The sequence below is a fragment of the Bombina bombina genome, chromosome 5 (genome assembly GCF_027579735.1).
Source record: "Bombina bombina isolate aBomBom1 chromosome 5, aBomBom1.pri, whole genome shotgun sequence".
Classification (NCBI taxonomy): domain Eukaryota; kingdom Metazoa; phylum Chordata; class Amphibia; order Anura; family Bombinatoridae; genus Bombina; species Bombina bombina.
Genome location: NC_069503.1, coordinates 276,905,712 through 276,925,641, shown reverse-complemented (window position 1 = coordinate 276,925,641; position 19,930 = coordinate 276,905,712). Strand labels below are relative to the sequence as shown.

General features: G+C 37.0%; 1 protein-coding gene across 1 annotated transcript in view; it reads right to left on the bottom strand.

Annotated features, from left to right (window-relative positions):
- The window catches only part of LOC128660260 (uncharacterized), a 1,245,247-nt gene that overhangs the window by 1,142,580 nt on the left and 82,737 nt on the right, over positions 1–19,930 (bottom strand). Inside the window, exons 4-5 of the mRNA XM_053714016.1 lie at positions 5,306–5,455; positions 3,851–3,948 (exon numbers count right to left, since the gene is read on the bottom strand). Of these exons, the coding sequence (XP_053569991.1) occupies positions 3,851–3,948; positions 5,306–5,455 (248 nt within the window). The remainder of the gene's footprint in view (positions 1–3,850; positions 3,949–5,305; positions 5,456–19,930) is intronic.

The following is a 19,930-nucleotide window of genomic DNA, read 5'->3' as shown; positions in this document are numbered from 1 at the left end:
GATGCCTTCTTTTTCAAATAAAGATAGCAAGAGAATGAAGAAAAATTGATAATAGGAGTAAATTAGAAAGTTGCTTAAAATCGCATGCTCCATTTGAATCACAAAAGAAAAAATGTGGGTTCAGTGTCCCTTTAAAATCAAAATGTAATCCCCCCATAAATCAGTTATTTAATTGGGTCAAAATGAGTTTTATAGTTTAGCTATAGTTTAGTGTACTCTTTTAAAAATAACTTTCCAATTTACATCTATTATCAAATTTGCTTTGTTATCTTGGTATTCTTTGTTAAAGAGTAATTCTATCACTGTTTTAGACCTGTTTTGTGTTTTAGCTTTTTAGCTTGAAGTCGATGCTTACATTTTAAAGTCACAAATTTTAAAGTAAAGTAGTGTTGCTTAAGAAGTCTGTGAAACTACTTAAAGAATATAAAAGGTTGGCCAACCTATCACAATCATTTTACTTAACAATTCGTGTATTTGTTAGCAACATATTTGTATATTGTTAGCATTCAGTATATCTGTGTAACACTTATCATCTTTATATACTATTAGTATATACATTAGAATGCATAAACCACTTAATAATATTAATAAATGTATCTCCTTTTTTTTTATAAATACATATTGTGTCACAAATAATTTTTCTCGATCTCCAAGAGGTATTAGCTCAGTGAGCGCTCTATACGTTGCTGCAAACACTGTTGCCTTAGTGTGCTAAAAACAAGTGTATGCACTTGAGCCCACTCTTTATCGGTGGTGGTCAACTTACTATTACACTGGGCTCCATATTAAGGGCCGCATATAGACGTAGGACTTTTAAATACATAAATAATATTTCTTAAAGATGTCAGATTTAGGTAAGGTTCCAGGGTACCCTCTATCAGCTGCTGTTCTCCCCTGCAGTGGGATTTTTGAGTATTGGTAACCTTGCATTCTTTTTTTTTTTGTATGGGGCCCCAAAAACTATAGCAAATATTCATAGTGCTGCTTTTATCCAGGAGTACAGAAACTAGTGAAGAGGGCCGCATGTGGCTCATAAGCTGATAGCTAGTCAACACCGTTCAATATTAATCATAAAAAGTTTAAATTTGGATTTCACTGTCCCTTCAATAAAAGTAAAATAGGATTGTAGTTTACATTATTTATTTTGCTTGCTTTTGCTGTAAAATACCTCTGAAAAATTCCACATTGTTCCACAGACTGGAGCACAAATTGGCTGACAAAGCGGCTACATACTACACAGTGGTTGCTTAGAGCAGTGCAAAAACTTATATACTATTAGCCGCTCTCAAGAGACGTAAGCATACTCATTTGTAAATTTTAAATGCAGGTTGTTTCCAACAGTGATATATATATATCTCACTTAAAGGGACAGTACACTGTAAAATTGTTTTTCCATAAATGTATTTTAAATGACTTGTTATACCAACTGCAGAGTATAAAATATTTGAGAAATTGTATTTTCGGGTTTATTTGTGTATCTGAAGTAGCTGGTTTTGTGCTTTGAAACCACAGCCTATTACAATGGGTTGAGCTTCAGGTAATATCAGATCTCATTATGTTATCACTTTTATGTACACAGACTTGCTTCCTTATCTTATATTTGTCTGGAACACCAAAGTTCAATACATAGAGAGAACAATGGAAAATTATCATTTTATTACTTAACTATCATGCCCCCCACTGAGGGTGTAATCTCTTCTGCTGGCTGTGTTTACTTAGGCTTGTCAATAGCGTATACGCCAGTATCAAAACTTTCAGTATAGGTTGGGAAACCACAAGCTAAATCAGCTATTTCAAATGCTGAAATATGACTAAAGGAGCTACTTGCAACCAATTTAATACACTCTAGCAGGTAAAAATGATAATTGGGAATAATTTAAAGAGGAGAAAGTTTTTGGGTGAACTGTCCCTTTAAGAAGATGAGAGAGGCCTGTAATTTTCATCATAGGTATACCTCAACCATGAGAGACAAAATGTGGAAACAAATCCAGACAATCACATTGTCTGATTTGGAAAGAATTTATTTGCATATTATGATGGAAAATAAGTATTTGGTCACCTACAAACAAGCAAGATTTCTGGCTCTCACAGACCTGTATCTTCTTCTTTAAGAGGCTCCTCTGTCCTCCACTCATTACCTGTAATAATGGCACCTGTTTGAACTTGTTATCAGTATAAAAGACACCTGTCCACAACCTCAAACAGTCACACTCCAAACTCCACTATGGTGAAGACCAAAGAGCTGTCGAAGGACACCAGAAACAAAATTGTAGACCTGCACCAGGCTGGGAAGACTGAATCTGCAATAGGCAAGCAGCTTGGTGTGAAGAAATCAGCTGTGGGAGCAATAATTAGAAAATGGAAGACATACAAGACCACTGATATTCTTCCTCGATCTGGGGCTCCACGCAAGATCTCACCCCGTGGGGTCAAAATGATTACAAGAACGGTAAGTAAACATCCCAGAACCACACGGGGGGACCTAGTGAATGACCTGCAGGGAGCTTGGACCAACGTAACAAAGGCTTCCATCAGTAACACACTACGCCACCAGGGACTCAGATCCTGCAGTGCCAGACGTGTCCCCCTGCTTAAGCCAGTACATGTCCAGGCCCGTCTGAAGTATGTGAGAGAGCATTTGGATGATCCAGAAGCGGATTGGGAGAATGTCATATGGTCAGATGAAACCAAAGTAGAACTGTTTAGTAGAAACACAACTCGTCGTGTTTGGAGGAGAGAGAATGCTGAGTTGCAACCAAAGAACACCATATCTACTGTGAAGCATGGGGGTGGCAACATCATGCTTTGGGGCTGTTTCTCTGCAAAGGGAACAGGACGACTGATCCGTGTACATGAAAGAATGAATGGGGCCATGTATCGTGAGATTTTGAGTGCAGACCTCCTTTCAAAATGAAACGTGGCTGGGTCTTTCAGCATGACAATGATCCCAAACCCACCACCCGGGCAACAAAGGAGTGGCTTAGTAAGAAGCATTTCAAGGTCCTGGAGTGGCCTAGCCAGTCTCCAGATCTCAACCCCATAGAAAACCTTTGGAGGGAGTTGAAAGTCTGTGTTGCCCAGCGACAGCCCCAAAACATCACTGCTCTAGAGGAGATCTGCATGCAGGAATGGGCCAACATGCCAACAACAGTGTGTGACAACCTTGTGAAGACTTACAGAAAACGTTTGACCTCTGTCATTGCCAACAAAGGATATATAACAAAGTATTGAGATGAACTTTTGATATTGACCAAATACTTATTTTCCACCATAATATGCAAATAAATTATTTCCAAATCAGACAATATGATTGTCTGGATTTGTTTCCACATTTTGTCTCTCATAGTTGAGGTATACCTATGATGAAAATTACAGGCCTCTCTCATCATCTTCTTAAGTGGGAGAACTTGCACAATCGGTGGCTGACTAAATACTCTTTTGCCCCACTGTGTATGTATATATATATATATATATATATATATATAATGAAATAAAATGTATATTTAAACATTAACTGTGCTATTAGATCATTTTCCCCTTTCTTTAGCAGTAGCAAAAGCAAATAAGGTATTATTTTTGGATTTTGAAACAGTGGCTGTCATTTATTAGGGAAAATTTCAAAAGACTGCAAAACTGAAATGTGGATTAGTTCAAAGACTTAAAGCTTCTGCAGTTTTACTCTGTGTCGTCTGAATTTTTAGCATCATGGACAAGGTCTTGGCTTTACAACATCAATACATGCTTGAATTCCGTAGCAAGTTATAATTCAAAGAAATACTTTAGCTATGTGAGAATTATTAAAAACTATGTCCAGATATAGCACTACATAGGGGAAAAAAATGTGATTTACCAAAGATCAGTAAAGTAAATTTCAGCAACTGAGCAAAAAGCTGTTGATATGTCCTTTGTAGTAACTTCAATTTCCTCTGGGAGCCTGGCTGCCCCAGCCTGTAAAAAGAAATACAGATTTATTATAGATATAATTTAAACTAAAAATAGCAAGCATTTATAAATCAGTGGCAGACAAGATATTACAAAATGTTGTGTACATGGTTAAACCTCCTGCTGCAAAAGACAACAGTATCACATGGGTTAAAAGCCTAATAATATCAACAATTTAAACTGCTCGTATCTAATTTCTAACATGACTAATCTGCTGTGGACATTGTTAGATCCCATTAGGAAGCTGTCATACAGCAAATTTAGTAATGTAGCTTAGAGGTGAGAGAGGCTGCAATAATGTGTTTCAGGGATATTAAACAGTGCTCCTTTTGTAAAAACTAATGTTAAATCAAAGCAAACATGAAAAGAAATAGACTGTGAAATAAAGAACAGCATTCAACTTACTCACAAAATAAGCACTTAGAATACTAAGTGTAGCCACTTCCCTCAGGGAATTTAAGTTGCATTCTGCCACTTCTGAGCATGAGCAAAACAGACACTTACTGTCTCTCTAGCATTATCTGAATAATAAACTAGCTAGAAGATTAAGGACATCTAGCTAGATTAGCTTTGCTGTATAGACCACAGCCTCCTTGTAGGGCTGTGACAGGAAGTAATGGACACTGCACAAATTAAGTTAAAAAATAAATCATTTTAAAATGATGATTAATACATATTGCATTGATATCTATAAAGTGTAACCCACTGCTTAGTGCTTTTTAATTACAGCAATGAAATAGACTGTTTAATATCCCTTTAAGCACAAGAGGTGACAGACATTAAGATGTGATAATGGTTTGGTGTGTGAACAAGAGACTGTTATTGAAGTCATTAAGACATAGAAAATATAAAAACTACAAATAAAATAAAACAATTTTCAACCTTACCAAGAATGCACAATACAGGTTATAACCTTTCCAGGGGCGGAATAATTTTTTTCTAGGCCGCCCAGCAATTGTTGTTCTAGGCCCCGGCCCCTAATCAACCCCCCCACACACACACACACACCGCCTTGTCTGCAGCGGAGAAGCCTTGGAAGATTCTCTGTGCACACAAGTCGCTCCATGGCCTCCTTCTGCTCCCTGACACTGGTCCCCAGCAGGTAATAAGGCCCTGCAGTGGTGCACCTGCCCTGAAAAGCTGGACAGGTGACAGGCCCTCTGATCTGCAGGCACCCATCACTACAGGGCAAGGATTTTCACCTTTGAACCTTTTTATTCAAACCCAAATGCTTATGTATGTTTCAAAATAATAATAAACTGTATTGTGCTGTTTGGGAAGGATTTCCTCAAAGAATAAAGAAAATCAGATAGATAGATAGATAGATAGATAGATAGATAGATAGATAGATAGAACTACTTACTGCTTGTGGTTGTATTTGAAAAGCACTGATCATGACTTCTATTCCTTTGCTGAAATACTGTAAGGATTCCTCTTTGCAATGAATCTGTCCAAGATACATATACTTGGCATGGCCTTTGTCAGGACTAAGCTCAACAGCTTTCAAGAAAACATATTTTTGTGTTAAAGAAACCTCAATAAAGTGCACAAAATAAATAAGGTCATGTAAATTGCTTCATAATAAAAAAAATACTATCTGTCAAACATTTAGTTTGCTACATAAAAATGTTTCACAAATATAAAGAGACATGCAACGAAATTATGCTTAGTAAAATAAAATCTATTTTCTTTTTTTTATATGTTGCTCTGTTTCTTGTAATTTACCTCTGAAAACTATGGTTTTTCAAATTCTGATGGAAGTGCAGACTAACACTGCCACATATATATCCATAATGGATAAGAACAGGTTGATAAGATACTGCAAAAACAATGCATGTTTTGCTAACAATATGATAGTGGCTAGTCTTGTCTACTCAAGAAATAAGTTCAGGTCGGCTACTACAAACAAGGCAAGCTGCAGGGTTAGTTTGACCATTGAAAAACAACTTCACCAAACCAGCTGGCAATCTAATAAGAAACCTTTCACACTCTGCTTGTGTGTTCATTTACTGCAACACAATACAAATCTTATAATTACAAGGTGTTTTATGCCCCTTTATACCATATTTCAAACAATACAGTTCAACACCATAGCTGCATATCATATTAGCATATTCAGAAATATGATGCAGCCTTCTTTGATAGACAAATAATTAAAAAAGAAGAGCAACAATTTCATAAAATCTGTAGACATATTTTTACAGGCTATGATATGGATGTGATGTTAACAAGCTCATTAACATAGTAATTTCCCCACTACACCAGCACATGGGGGGTTCCGGTTACAACATCACCGGATGTGATACACTTAACCTGCATAATCTGCAACAGCGTAGTGGAGCTAGATAACAGGCGCTGAGTGTTTCCTTCTAGGTGCCGCGGGTCAGAGGCACTTTTTCGGCAGGATGGCCTCTGCTAGTGCAGCCTAGCCTGATCTCCCCTGGGACACATCTTGCTCCAGTTCCGCCACTACCTCTTGGCAAGTCTCACTGCGTGAGACCCAGTATCCGGCCCACTGTGTTGTGGCGTCCTACAGGCCTGCTCACGGTCTGGTACGGTAACTCAAAACATTGGTCATAAGTGTCTATTGGCCATAGACACCTATTTGGTTGACTACCATAATCAAATCTACATAAAACAGAAATTTAGCAACTAAGGACTCAGCTGGCCTAAAAGGGTTAACTAGTCTGGGGTACCCTGTTCATTTTATGGGGGGGGGGGGGGAAATATGAAGGATATGCGCCTTAGCTTATATCTACATGTGTAAACCTGAGTAAACTTTATAGAATAAGTCCCCCCCATACAAGGTTTTGCATTGCCCAGTGAAGAAAAGTCAGAGGGGTCAATTTATCAAGCTCCGTATGGAGGTTATGGACCGCTGCTCCATAACCTGTCCTCCTGCTCTGAGGCGGCGGACAGAAATCAACCTGATTGAATACGATCGGGTTGATTGACACCCCCTGCTAGCAGCCGATTGTCCGCAAATCTGTAGGGGGCGGTATTGCACCAGCAGTTCACAAGAACTGCTGGTGCAATGATAAATGCCGACAGCGAATACTGTTGGCATTTATCGATGTGCAGAGGACATGATACGCTACATCGTATCATGTCCGCTCGCACTATAATAAATTGTCCCCTAAGAGTGAAACCTTTAATACCTCCTGAGCTCCCTCACTTAAAAAGGACAGCGCCTTTAATGTTTCTGTTGGAATTAAGGAATCAGTCTGCCTAAAGAAGGCTAACAAGACTGGGGTACTTTGCTTTTACTACGGGGGGGTGAAGAAATGTGTATGCCTTAGTCAAAGCTCACTTGGGGAAACCTGAGTAGATCACATAGAACAAGTCCCCCCTTCCATGTAATGTGTTTTGCCAAGTGAAGAAGGCCTCAGAGTGTAACCTCTGTTTCTCTATTCTAAAGGACAGTGTATTTAAAGGCTCTGTTGGAAAGCGCTTTATCCGAGTGTGTTCATTTAAAAAAAAAAAAAAAAAAAAAAAAAAAAGGACAGTGTTTTTAAAGTATTTGCTGGAAAAAGCCTTTTTGAATGTGGGCAGCAAAGATAGCTATCTAATATGCCTGTATTGAGTGAAACCTTTGATATTCTCTGAGTCTCTCTATTCAAAAAAGGACAGTGTCGTTAAAGTTTCTGCTGGATAAAGTCTGAATCTGGGGTTAGGGTAGTCTGGGTGTACAAGAGGAATTGTTCCTGATAAACCGTGTGTTGAACTCCCTCCGCTAGGACTGAAAATAAATCTAGTCCCTCCTAAGCTGTTTCTGTTACCCCAGTGAAGACAACCCCGGTAATAGCCTACCTAGGCTTGTTCCCTTTTGTTGTAGCCACTGTTTTATAAGTGCTATGATTGTTATTCTGTTTGTGCTGTTAAATTGCTATAAGAAGAGCTTACAATTACAGTATAAGTAAAAATAATTGAAATCCTGTGCTCACAGATCAATTTGTACTTTTATGTTAAAGGGCCATAATACCCAAATGTTTACACACTTGAAAGTGATGCAGTATAGCTGTAAAAAGCTGACTAGAAAATATCACCTGAAGATCTCTATGTAAAAAAGAAAGATATTTTACCTCAAAAGTTTCTCAGTAGCCATATCCCATTGTAAAAGACTTCTAAAGCAGCAAATCAGTATGTCTGTCCCGGGACAGTGGAAGGAGCGAGCTTACATGCACTCTCATCTTATTTCCCTATTCCGCTTAGAAATGTTTACAATGAAATCTCATGAGAGTTAAGTCAAATCTCATGAGATCACAGTAAAAGAGTTCATGACCTCAGCACTGTTGATGCTGATTGACTGCTGTTCATTTCTTCATTTTTTTTTTTTCACCTGCAGCTGAGCAGCAGTTGAGTATAACGTTTTACACTTTTTTACACAGAACTTACTCTGCTGAGCTGAGGAGATTGTGAGGTAAAATATCTTCCTTTTTTACATAGAGATGCTCAGGTGATATTTTCCTGTCAACTTTTTACAGTTATACTGCATCAGTTTCAAGTGATTTAGCATATGAGTATTATGTCCTCTTAAAGGGCCACTAAACCTAAAATCTTTCTTTCATGATTCAGATAGAGAATAGAAATTTAAACAACATTACAATTTAGTTCTATTATTTATTTTGCTTCATTTTTTAGATATCCTTAGTTGAAGAAAAAGCAATGCACATGGTGAGCCAATCACACAAGGCTTCTATGTGCAGCAACCAATCAGCAGCTACTGAGCATATCTAGATATGCCTTTCAGCAAAGAATATCAAGAGAATAAAACAAATTAGATAATATAAGTAAATTAGAAAGATGTTTAAAATTGCATTATCTTTCTAAATCATGAAAGAAAAAATGTGGGTCTCGTGTCCCTTTAATGTATCTTACCAAAGATCATTTAGTATAAGTAAAAAGCTACTTATTAATTTACAAATATTTATATATAATTCTTGGCTCTATATGCTATACTTGCCTTATATGCTGTCCAATATTTGTATTTGGGTCGTTGTACATTAATTATATGAAGTATGCTTTAAATACTTGTATATTAACTTAACTGTATAAAGCCAAAGCTTATGCTATATAAATCAACAGCTATAGTCTTAGCTGTTGATAATACGGGATATAGCTAAAAAACTCAATTGAATTGATATATTCTCCTCCTCTGACACTCTAGATCTTAGGATCTCACTTGTCACTACAGGGTCCTTTAGGACTTCCTTATAATATATTAAGGACACTAATCTTGCATTTCCCCCCACAAAGTACACTATTGTATTTTTCTCCCATTTATTTTTGTTTCACTTTACACTGTTCTTTACTTGCATCACTTATACTTGTTTGAGCACATTTATAAGTTATACGATTATAACTTAATTTATTTAACCCAATTCTGGCTGTACTTCACCTGTCTTACATTTAAATACACATTTATGGAGAAATTTGTAAATTCATCTAGAGGTAAATCCCCAAGTATGCCAGCCAGAAAAGATAATAAAAAAATAACAGATAGAGCATGCAATTTTAAACAACTTTCCAATTTACTTCCATTAACAAAATGTGCACAGTCTTTTTATATTTAAACTTTTTGAGTCACCTCACCAGCTCCTACTGAGCATGTGCAAGAATAAGTGTGTATACATTTGTGAATGGCTGATGGCTGTCCCATGGTACGTGTATGCATTTGTGATTGGCTGATGGCTGTCACATGGTACAGGGGGAGTGGAAATAGACACAACTTTTAAAATTGTCAGAAAAAAAAATCTACTACTCATTTGAAGTTCAGACTAAGTGCTATTGCTTTGTCTTGTTATCTTGCATTTGTTGATTATGCAAATCTACTGTGTTGACTGGTCCTTTAACAGTAGATTAGAGATGGCAGAGCAGATAATATCAGATATGGAGGATATAATGCATATATTAGAACATGACACTTGGACTTTTAACTTATCTTTCAAAAGATGCAAGAGAGGCTGGACGATCTGGAGGATTGTTCCAGAAGAAATAATTTGAGGATAGTGGGGGTACCTGAGACTCAGGACTTTATAGATTTAAAATCTTTTTTAATGGAAAACTTCATACACTCCTAGAAACTCCCACTTCAAGGCAGCAAATGACCATAGAGAGAATCCATAGGCTGGGACAAGAAAAAGTCAAGCCAGACGGTACAAAGATAGTAAGACCTATCATAGTCAAAATGCTTAGTTACCAAGATAAGATGGATCTGTTAGCCTTTTATTGGGAAACAAAAGACAATTTTACTAGGAGAAAACAGAATTTTAATTTTCCAGGATTATTCCGTTGAAACTACCAATCATTGAAAATTGATGGCCCCGATATGTACTTGCCTTATCCAAAAAGGATTTGAAGCTTTTCTTCTATATCCTGCGAAAATCAAGGTCTTTAGAGATGTGTGGCATTTTCTTAATAATCAAGAGGAAGCGGCTGCTTTTTTAGATACTTATGCCACGGTTAGTGCCTGAGGCTATTATATTTTATAACTGATGTTTTATTTAAGCTTTATTTTGATGTTAATTATTTCTGATGTGTTTACTGATATGAATATGACAGATTTACATTTTTGGGCGAAATTTAAAAAATGGGCCGAAATGTAGTTCAAATAGGTTCTCTTTCATTATTTTGGTGTCTTGTTTCTGCATGTATGTATGGCATATGTTTACATATTGTTTTGTATTTTTTTTCTCCCCCCCCCCCCTCCCTTATTCTGCTAGTATCTATTTTTTGTGGAGATGCCACTGACACATGGTAATATAGTTATTGTCCATGTTTAAAGGGACAGTCTACACCAGAAGTTTTATTGTTTTAAAAGATAGATAATATATTACTATACTTTTAACCTCTGTGATTATCTTGTATCTAAGCCTCTGCAAACTGCCCCTTTATTTCAGTTCTTTTGACAGACTTGCAGTTTAGCCAATCAGTGCCTGCACGAGCACAGTGTTATCTATATGAAATACATGAACTAACACCCTCTAGTGGTGAAAAACTGTTAAAATGCATTCTGAAAAGAGGTGGCCTTCAAGGTCTAAGAAATTAGCATATGAACCTCCTAGGTTAAGCTTTCAACTAAGAATATCAAGAGAACAAAGCAAAATTGGTGATAAAAGTAAATTGGAAAATCGTTTAAAATTACATGCTCTATCTGAATCATGAAAGTTTTTCTTGGCCTAGACTGTCCCTTTAAATTGGTTTCATAGAATGTTCGTGGGATCTCTTCCCCTATTAAATGCAAAATGATTATTAAAGAGCTGAGAGGCCTGAACAGTAATATAGCATTTCTTCAAGAAACATACCTTCAACATTAAGAAAATCTTAAATTAAAAATAGGCTGGGTGGGCAAGGTGGTTGCTACAGATAGCACAATAAGAAGAAGAGGTGTTGCCATCCTTCTACATAGAAATCTTAAGTATAATATAATCCATACCGAAATAGATACTGACGGGAGGTATATTATTCTACAAATAGAAATTTTAGACCAGAGATATATTATGTGTAATATATATGGCCCTAATGCATTGGATAAAAGTTTCTGGAATAAAATTAAAAAGAAGTTATTAACATTTGTAAATGATAGACTAATAGCTGCAGGGGACTTCAATATGATAGTCCAATTTCCAATTGTCCCAGGGGGAAAAAAAGGTATTAAACAACATAGAAATGAAATGGGGTTTTTCAGAGTTCTTAGGAATACACTAAACTTAAGATATATGTAGGTTGCAAAACCCAGACACAAAACATTATACATGCGAATCGAAAACACGCAAATCATTTTCCCGAATTGATTATATTTTAGTAAACGAAAAATTAGTGGGTCAGGCAGAATCAGATATCTTTGATATCCGCATTTCTGATCATGCACCAATTTCACTCTCTATCCTTGCAGGTTCTCCCAGGAAAAACCCAAACTAATTTATATTCCCTAAGTATGGATATGCAAATTCCAAATTTAAAAACTGTTTATTAAATACCTGGCGCAAGTATGCAACACAAAACGAAAATTCAGTTAAAAATCAGCGGCTGTCAAGTTTAAAAGGTAAGTATTTTTTCAAAACACGAGTGAAATGTAAATTTTTATGAATTAAAGTACCCCTGTTTTTAATCGAATTTTTAAAAACTTTGTCATCAAAATTTACATTCACTTTAAATAATATCGAAAGAAGAGATTATTCAGGCAATCGAATCAGGTAAATGCAATAAAGCAGCAGGGCCTGATAACTTCCCAATTAAGTATTATAAAATTCTTATTAAAGAATTTGTCAAACCCCTACAAAGCCTATTTAACACATACTTTTCCCAAAATTGCCCCATGTCCAAAAATTTTGCTAGCTCGCTTATTACTTTAATTTTGAAAAATGATAAAACCCCTGAAAATATGGACTTGTATCGCCCTATATCGCTGCTTAATGCAGATTACAATATTCTTGCTAGTATAATAGCGGCAAGACTACAGAAATGTATTCCAAATTTGATTGATAGCGATCAAACCGGATTCATAAAGGGGCGTTCCTCATTCTCGAATTTACGCAGACTATTATTGGTGCTTGATCACTACAATCTTGAAAGAAAAAAAGGGACGAGTATTAAAGAGGATAAGGCCATAATAGCCATAGATGCAGAAAAAGCTTTTGACACTATCAATTGGGAGCACTTTTATGAATCCCACAGGCAATTCGACTTTAAATGACCTTTCATGGACTTTATTCGCTCTATATATAATATTCCCCTTCCCGCACTTATTATTAACAGCACATGTACTTCTTCTTTTCAGTTATTAAGGGGAACTCACCAGGGTTGCCCACTTTCCCCCTTACTTTTTAATTTAAGTATAGAATCCCTACTGTGTTCTTACATGAAGAAATTAAAGGAATCTCTGTAGGAGAGAACACCTCTCAAATTGCTTTTTATGCTGATGATCTGCTAGTATTTTTAAGTGATATAGATGAAAATGTCCCCAAACTGATGAATATTTTCAAAAATGTTAGCTCATTTTCAGGGTATGTCGTTAATACCTTAAAATCTGAATTTTTATGGATATAAAAAAAAAAGGAATCAATCAAGGGTTGTTTTACCTTTCAGAGTTGTTACGCAGCAAAAATATTTAGGAATTGCCATAAGTAAATACCCAGAAGAATGGTACAAGATACATTTTCACAATCTATTCAATAAAATAAGGACAGACCTTAAGAAATGGTCTACTTTACCTTTGACATTAGCCGGGAAAATCAATTTAATAAAAATGATAATTCTTCAGAAACATCTATACATTATGCAGAATCTACCCTTTATTATTTTAAAAAAAAACAGGAAATTAAAAATGTAAATGCAGTGCTTAGAGTGTTTCTTTGGGGTACGGGCAAGCCTAGGCTCTCACTTTATAGACTCTCACAGCATAAGGAATTTGCAGGTCTGGGCTTGACTGCATTTCAGAAATATAATCTAATCTGCCTGATGAAAATTGTCCCAGAATGGTTACTAGACATGCCCCATCTCTGTATAAAAGATTGAATTTTCATATTTAAAACCTTATATTTTCAAAGCCTTGTTACATGTCGATGTTATTGCATGGCAACCGGATCTGAAAGACCTGGCTACTCTTAGAAACCCTATAATTGCGTGGCAAAGATTTTGTAAATCCCTTAATGTAGATTTTCAAACTTCCAAATTCCTCCCTATATTAGGTAATCCTTTATTTCCTGCTGGCTGTGATTCAAAGATATTTAGGTTGTGGAAACTAAAAGGATTAGAATTCTTTTCACAATGCATAGACACCACAAGTCTTGCGGTTCACTCATTTAAAGTTCTTAAAAAAACGTATAATCTTTCGAATCGTGAAATGTATGGATACTTTAAAGTAAGGCATTTTTTAAACTCAGCTAACTTAGAATCTTTTTTTCAAAAACTGGGAAGGAATTTATGCTGGGATTAATTTATTTAAGCAAGGTAAAGTATCTATCTCTGGTTGGTATAATTTCATGCTAAAAATGGAAGGTGAATAAGATCTTAGGGAAATTGTGCAGAGGTGGAATCAGGAATTTCCTACAGTGAACACCGAAGTAGTGAGCAAAAGTATCACTAGACCATGGAGGGCAACACTGCAATTATCTTGGCGAGAGTCACACATTAAACTGATTAATAGAACATATATAACCTAAGGATCTACAGAAATGGAGGAAGGATGCAGGCTACATGTGCACTAGATGTAGCTTTCAGTTGGTTGATTTAATGCATTGTTTGTGGGATTGCCCGAAAATAAGAAACTTTTGGGGAAAGTCATATTCTGGTTATCTAAGATTTTGAAGCGGCAATTGTCCTGCTTAAGGAGGAGTCGGTCTTTCTAAGAGATTTATCTAGTGAAAGGGAAGATTCTGATTTAATAAATTTTGTAATACTTAATGCTCGAAATATAAGTTTTGCTTCGTGGAAAGTCAAAAAAAAGTCCTAAATTTAAACTGTTTCTGAAGAATGTTCAGCTTAAAGCAATTTTAGAGCAATATGAAATGAACAGCTCCGTGGAAAAATACATTCAAGGTTATTTTTTAAAATGGGGTAGCTATATTAGCAGTCTTCCAATTATTATTCAATCACAATATATTAGACCTTTTGTGCGCTCTGTCACTGTTCAAAATATGCGCCTTAGAGGATTTATGATGTAACATAAAAATAATATTGATAATATTAGCAGTCTTCCAATTATTATTCAATCACAATATATTAGACCTTTTGCGCTCTCCGTTACTGTTCTTAGAGGTTTTATGATGTAACATAAAAATAATATTGATAATTATTTAAGTTGGGAGAGGGGGTCGGGAGTCTTTTTTTTTTTTTAATTAATAGAAAAATTGCAACATTTTGTTTTACATTAGATATATAAAGCCATGTATGTAAGAAGATTATTGTCTAGCTGTGCTTTGATGAGCATGACAAACACGTCTCTGTATATGATATATGATTTATTTTAACACCTTTCATTGTGTTTATTGCATTATCTAGCAATCTATGTATTTTTTTCTTTGTTGCCTATAAATGTGAAAATAACAAGAACAAAAAAAACATAGTAATTTCCTAAGCCACATTGTCTGTTACATTACATTATTGTCAAAAGTCACACCCCATATTGTTTATTGACAGACAGATAAACAGATACACAAAAGCATAGATAGGAAAAGATGCAGACAAATATTTATAAATATAACTACAAACATAGATAAACATATGGATACAATACACAATGGAATACAAAGAAACACAAAAGCACACCCATTTAAATGCGTACAGAAGGACATAGATACAAATATACATATTGATAAAGGCATGTAAGTGAATACAAAGACACTTGCATTAATAGAGAAACACGGATGCACACACACAAATCGGCAAATAAGTTTGGTTTCAGCACAAAACCTGTATGGCAAATCTTGCAGTGTTAACTATTACTTAAAGGGACACTCAAGTCAAAATTAAACTTCATGATTCAGATACAGCATGTTATTTTAAACAACTTTCCCATTTACTTCCATTAACAAAATGTGCACAGTCTTTTAATATTTACACTTTTTGAGTCACCAGCTCTTACTGAGCATGTGCAAGAATTCACAGCATATACGTATATGCATTTGTGATTGGCTGATGGCTGTCACATGGTACAGGGGGAGTGGAAATAGACATAACTTTGCAATTTATTTTTTAAAAAATCTACTACTCATTTGAAGTTCAGACTAAGTGCTATTGAATTGTCTTCTTATCATGCATTTGTTGATTATGCAAATCTATTGTATTGACTGGTCCTTTAATCATACTTTTTTACTCCTACATGAGTTCTCACTTTAATCTGCCTTTCAGTAAAGTGATGGAGTAATTATTATTCCACTTTATGAGTGTTGTTTTGATATATTTACTTTTTAGCAGTCCATTGCAAATAGCATATGGTAGTGTCAGCATGCTGTGAGACATTTCCCTTAAAAGATGGCCATACATTCTATTGTTTAGGAGCAGAGCACCTAGAGGCCATAAAAGAAATATAGATTAACATCAGCCAATTGTCAACAAAATAAATGTACATCTTTTTAACGGCAATAACTTTTCAATAGCTAAACTCCACCCAGCATTTTCCTTATTTGGAGAAGGCAGTCTGGACTTTAGTTCACGGACAACAAGGCTATCTACTGTCATAAAATATAAAATGCATGCAGTTGTCTGATAGAGTCAATCAGGGAAACATGTGGAGCAGGGTTAACCTTGAGAAATCAGCGGGGTGCATTTAAAGTTCTAAGTATAGGAAATTAATTTTCAAAGCTAAATTAAATGAAAAAGGGCAAAATAAAAATTGAAAATATATTGTCTATTAATGCAAAACTAAACATTTTCTATAAAAATCTCAAGTGGTTTACTGTCCCTTTAAGGGGTATTTCTGAAGCCTTGCTATAGAACATCATATCAGCTAAGTGTAATTTAAAAAAATAATTAAAATTAACACCTACTTTATGGTTATTAAAAATCTAGTCATAATCATTTTATTAGCAAAAACTGCATTTCTAAAGTTCTTATAATTTTCCTCCCAGTTGAAGCCAATCATGTACATATATGTAGCAAGCTTAGCCTTGGAACGTCTGCAGTGTGCTTTTCCCAATCTGAGAATTAGAAACCCCAAATAGTCAAAGGAACAGTAAACCCAAAAGTTTTCATTATTTAGATAAATACAATTTTTAAAAAGTTTACAATTTACTTATATTATCAAATTTGTTTTGTTCTCATGTTATTCTTTGTTGAAGGGATAATTAGGTAGGTAGCGTGCACGTGCCTGAAGCACTACATGACAGGAAATAGTGCTGCCATCTAGTGCTACTGCTAATGTATAACATTGTTGAAAAACTGCTGCCATATAGTGTTGTGGACACGTGCACACTCATGAGCTTACATCCCAGCTTTTCAACAAAGGATAACAAGAAAACAAAGGAAATTTGATAACAGAAGTAAATTGGTAAGTTGTTTAAAATTGTATGCGCTATTTGAATCATGGAAGACAAAAAGTGGGTTTTATGTCCCTTTAACTTACATGAAAAACATAATTTATGCTTACCTGATAAATTCCTTTCTTCTGTTGTGTGATCAGTCCACGGGTCATCATTACTTCTGGGATATAACTCCTCCCCAACAGGAAATGCAAGAGGATTCACCCAGCAGAGCTGCATATAGCTCCTCCCCTCTACGTCACTCCCAGTCATTCGACCAAGAATCAACGAGAAAGGAGAAACCAAGGGTGAAGTGGTGACTGGAGTATAATTTAAAAAATATTTACCTGCCTTAAAAAACAGGGCGGGCCGTGGACTGATCACACAACAGAAGAAAGGAATATATCAGGTAAGCATAAATTATGTTTTCTTCTGTTATGTGTGATCAGTCCACGGGTCATCATTACTTCTGGGATACCAATACCAAAGCAAAAGTACACGGATGACGGGAGGGCTAGGCAGGCTCATTATACAGAAGGAACCACTGCCTGAAGAACCTTTCTCCCAAAAATAGCCTCCGAAGAAGCAAAAGTGTCAAATTTGTAAAATTTTGAAAAAGTATGGAGCGAAGACCAAGTTGCAGCCTTGCAAATCTGTTCAACAGAGGCCTCATTCTTAAAGGCCCAAGTGGAAGCCACAGCTCTAGTAGAATGAGCTGTAATTCTTTCAGGAGGCTGCTGTCCAGCAGTCTCATAGGCTAAACGAATTATGCTACGAAGCCAGAAGGAGAGAGAGGTAGCCGAAGCCTTATGACCTCTCCTCTGACCAGAGTACACGACAAACAGGGAAGACGTTTGTCGAAAATCCTTAGTTGCCTGCAAGTAGAACTTGAGGGCACGAACTACATCCAGATTGTGTAGAAGACGTTCCTTCTTTGAAGAAGGATTCGGGCACAGGGAAGGAACCACGATCTCTTGATTGATGTTCCTGTTAGTGACTACCTTAGGTAAGAACCCAGGTTTAGTACGCAGAACTACCTTATCTGAATGAAAAATCAAATAAGGAGAATCACAATGTAAAGCTGATAACTCAGAGACTCTCCGAGCCGAAGAAATAGCCATTAAAAATAACACTTTCCAAGATAACAACTTTATATCAATGGAATGAAGGGGTTCAAACGGAACTCCTTGTAGAACGTTAAGAACAAGGTTTAAACTCCATGGCGGAGCAACAGTTTTAAACACAGGCTTGATTCTAGCTAAAGCCTGACAAAAGGCCTGGACGTCTGGATTTTCTGACAGACGCCTGTGCAACAAGATGGACAGAGCTGAGATCTGTCCCTTTAATGAACTAGCCGATAAACCCTTTTCTAAACCTTCTTGTAGAAAGGACAATATCCTAGGAATCCTAACCTTACTCCAGGAGTAACCTTTGGATTCGCACCAGTATAGGTATTTACGCCATATCTTATGGTAAATCCTTCTGGTAACAGGCTTCCTAGCCTGTATCAGGGTATCAATAACCGACTCAGAAAAACCACGTTTTGATAAAATCAAGCGTTCAATTTCCAAGCAGTCAGCTTCAGAGAAGTTAGATTTTGATGTTTGAATGGACCCTGTATCAGAAGGTCCTGTCTTAGAGGTAGAGACCAAGGCGGACAGGATGACATGTCCACTAGATCTGCATACCAAGTCCTGCGTGGCCATGCAGGCGCTATTAGAATCACTGATGCTCTCTCCTGTTTGATTTTGGCAATCAATCGAGGAAGCAGCGGGAAGGGTGGAAACACATAAGCCATCCCGAAGTTCCAAGGTGCTGTCAAAGCATCTATCAGAACCGCTCCCGGATCCCTGGATCTGGACCCGTAGCGAGGAAGTTTGGCGTTCTGGCGAGACGCCATGAGATCTATCTCTGGTTTGCCCCAACGTCGAAGTATTTGGGCAAAGACCTCCGGATGAAGTTCCCACTCCCCCGGATGAAAAGTCTGGCGACTCAAGAAATCCGCCTCCCAGTTCTCCACTCCCGGGATGTGGATTGCTGACAGGTGGCAAGAGTGAGACTCTGCCCAGCGAATTATCTTTGATACTTCCATCATTGCTAGGGAGCTTCTTGTCCCTCCTTGATGGTTGATGTAAGCTACAGTCGTGATGTTGTCCGACTGAAACCTGATGAACCCCCGAGTTTTTAACTGGGGCCAAGCCAGAAGGGCATTGAGAACTGCTCTCAATTCCAGAATGTTTATTGGTAGGAGACTTTCCTCCTGATTCCATTGTCCCTGAGCCTTCAGAGAATTCCAGACAGCGCCCCAACCTAGTAGGCTGGCGTCTGTTGTTACAATTGTCCAGTCCGGCCTGCTGAATGGCATCCCCCTGGACAGATGTGGCCGAGAAAGCCACCATAGAAGAGAGTTTCTGGTCTCTTGATCCAGATTCAGAGTAGGGGACAAGTCTGAGTAATCCCCATTCCACTGACTCAGCATGCACAATTGCAGCGGTCTGAGATGTAGACGTGCAAAGGGTACTATGTCCATTGCTGCTACCATTAAGCCGATCACCTCCATGCATTGAGCTACTGACGGGAGTTGAATGGAATGAAGGACACGGCATGCATTTAGAAGCTTTGTTAATCTGTCTTCTGTCAGATAAATCTTCATTTCTACAGAATCTATAAGAGTCCCCAAGAATGGAACTCTTGTGAGAGGAAAGAGAGAACTCTTCTTTTCGTTCACTTTCCATCCATGCGACCTTAGAAATGCCAGAACTAACTCTGTATGAGACTTGGCAGTTTGCAAGCTTGAAGCTTGTATCAGAATGTCGTCTAGGTACGGAGCTACCGAAATTCCTCGCGGTCTTAGTACCGCCAGAAGGGCACCCAGAACCTTTGTGAAGATTCTTGGAGCCGTAGCCAATCCGAATGGAAGAGCTACAAACTGGTAATGCCTGTCTAAGAAGGCAAACCTTAGATACCGGTAATGATCTTTGTGAATCGGTATGTGAAGGTAAGCATCCTTTAAATCCACTGTGGTCATG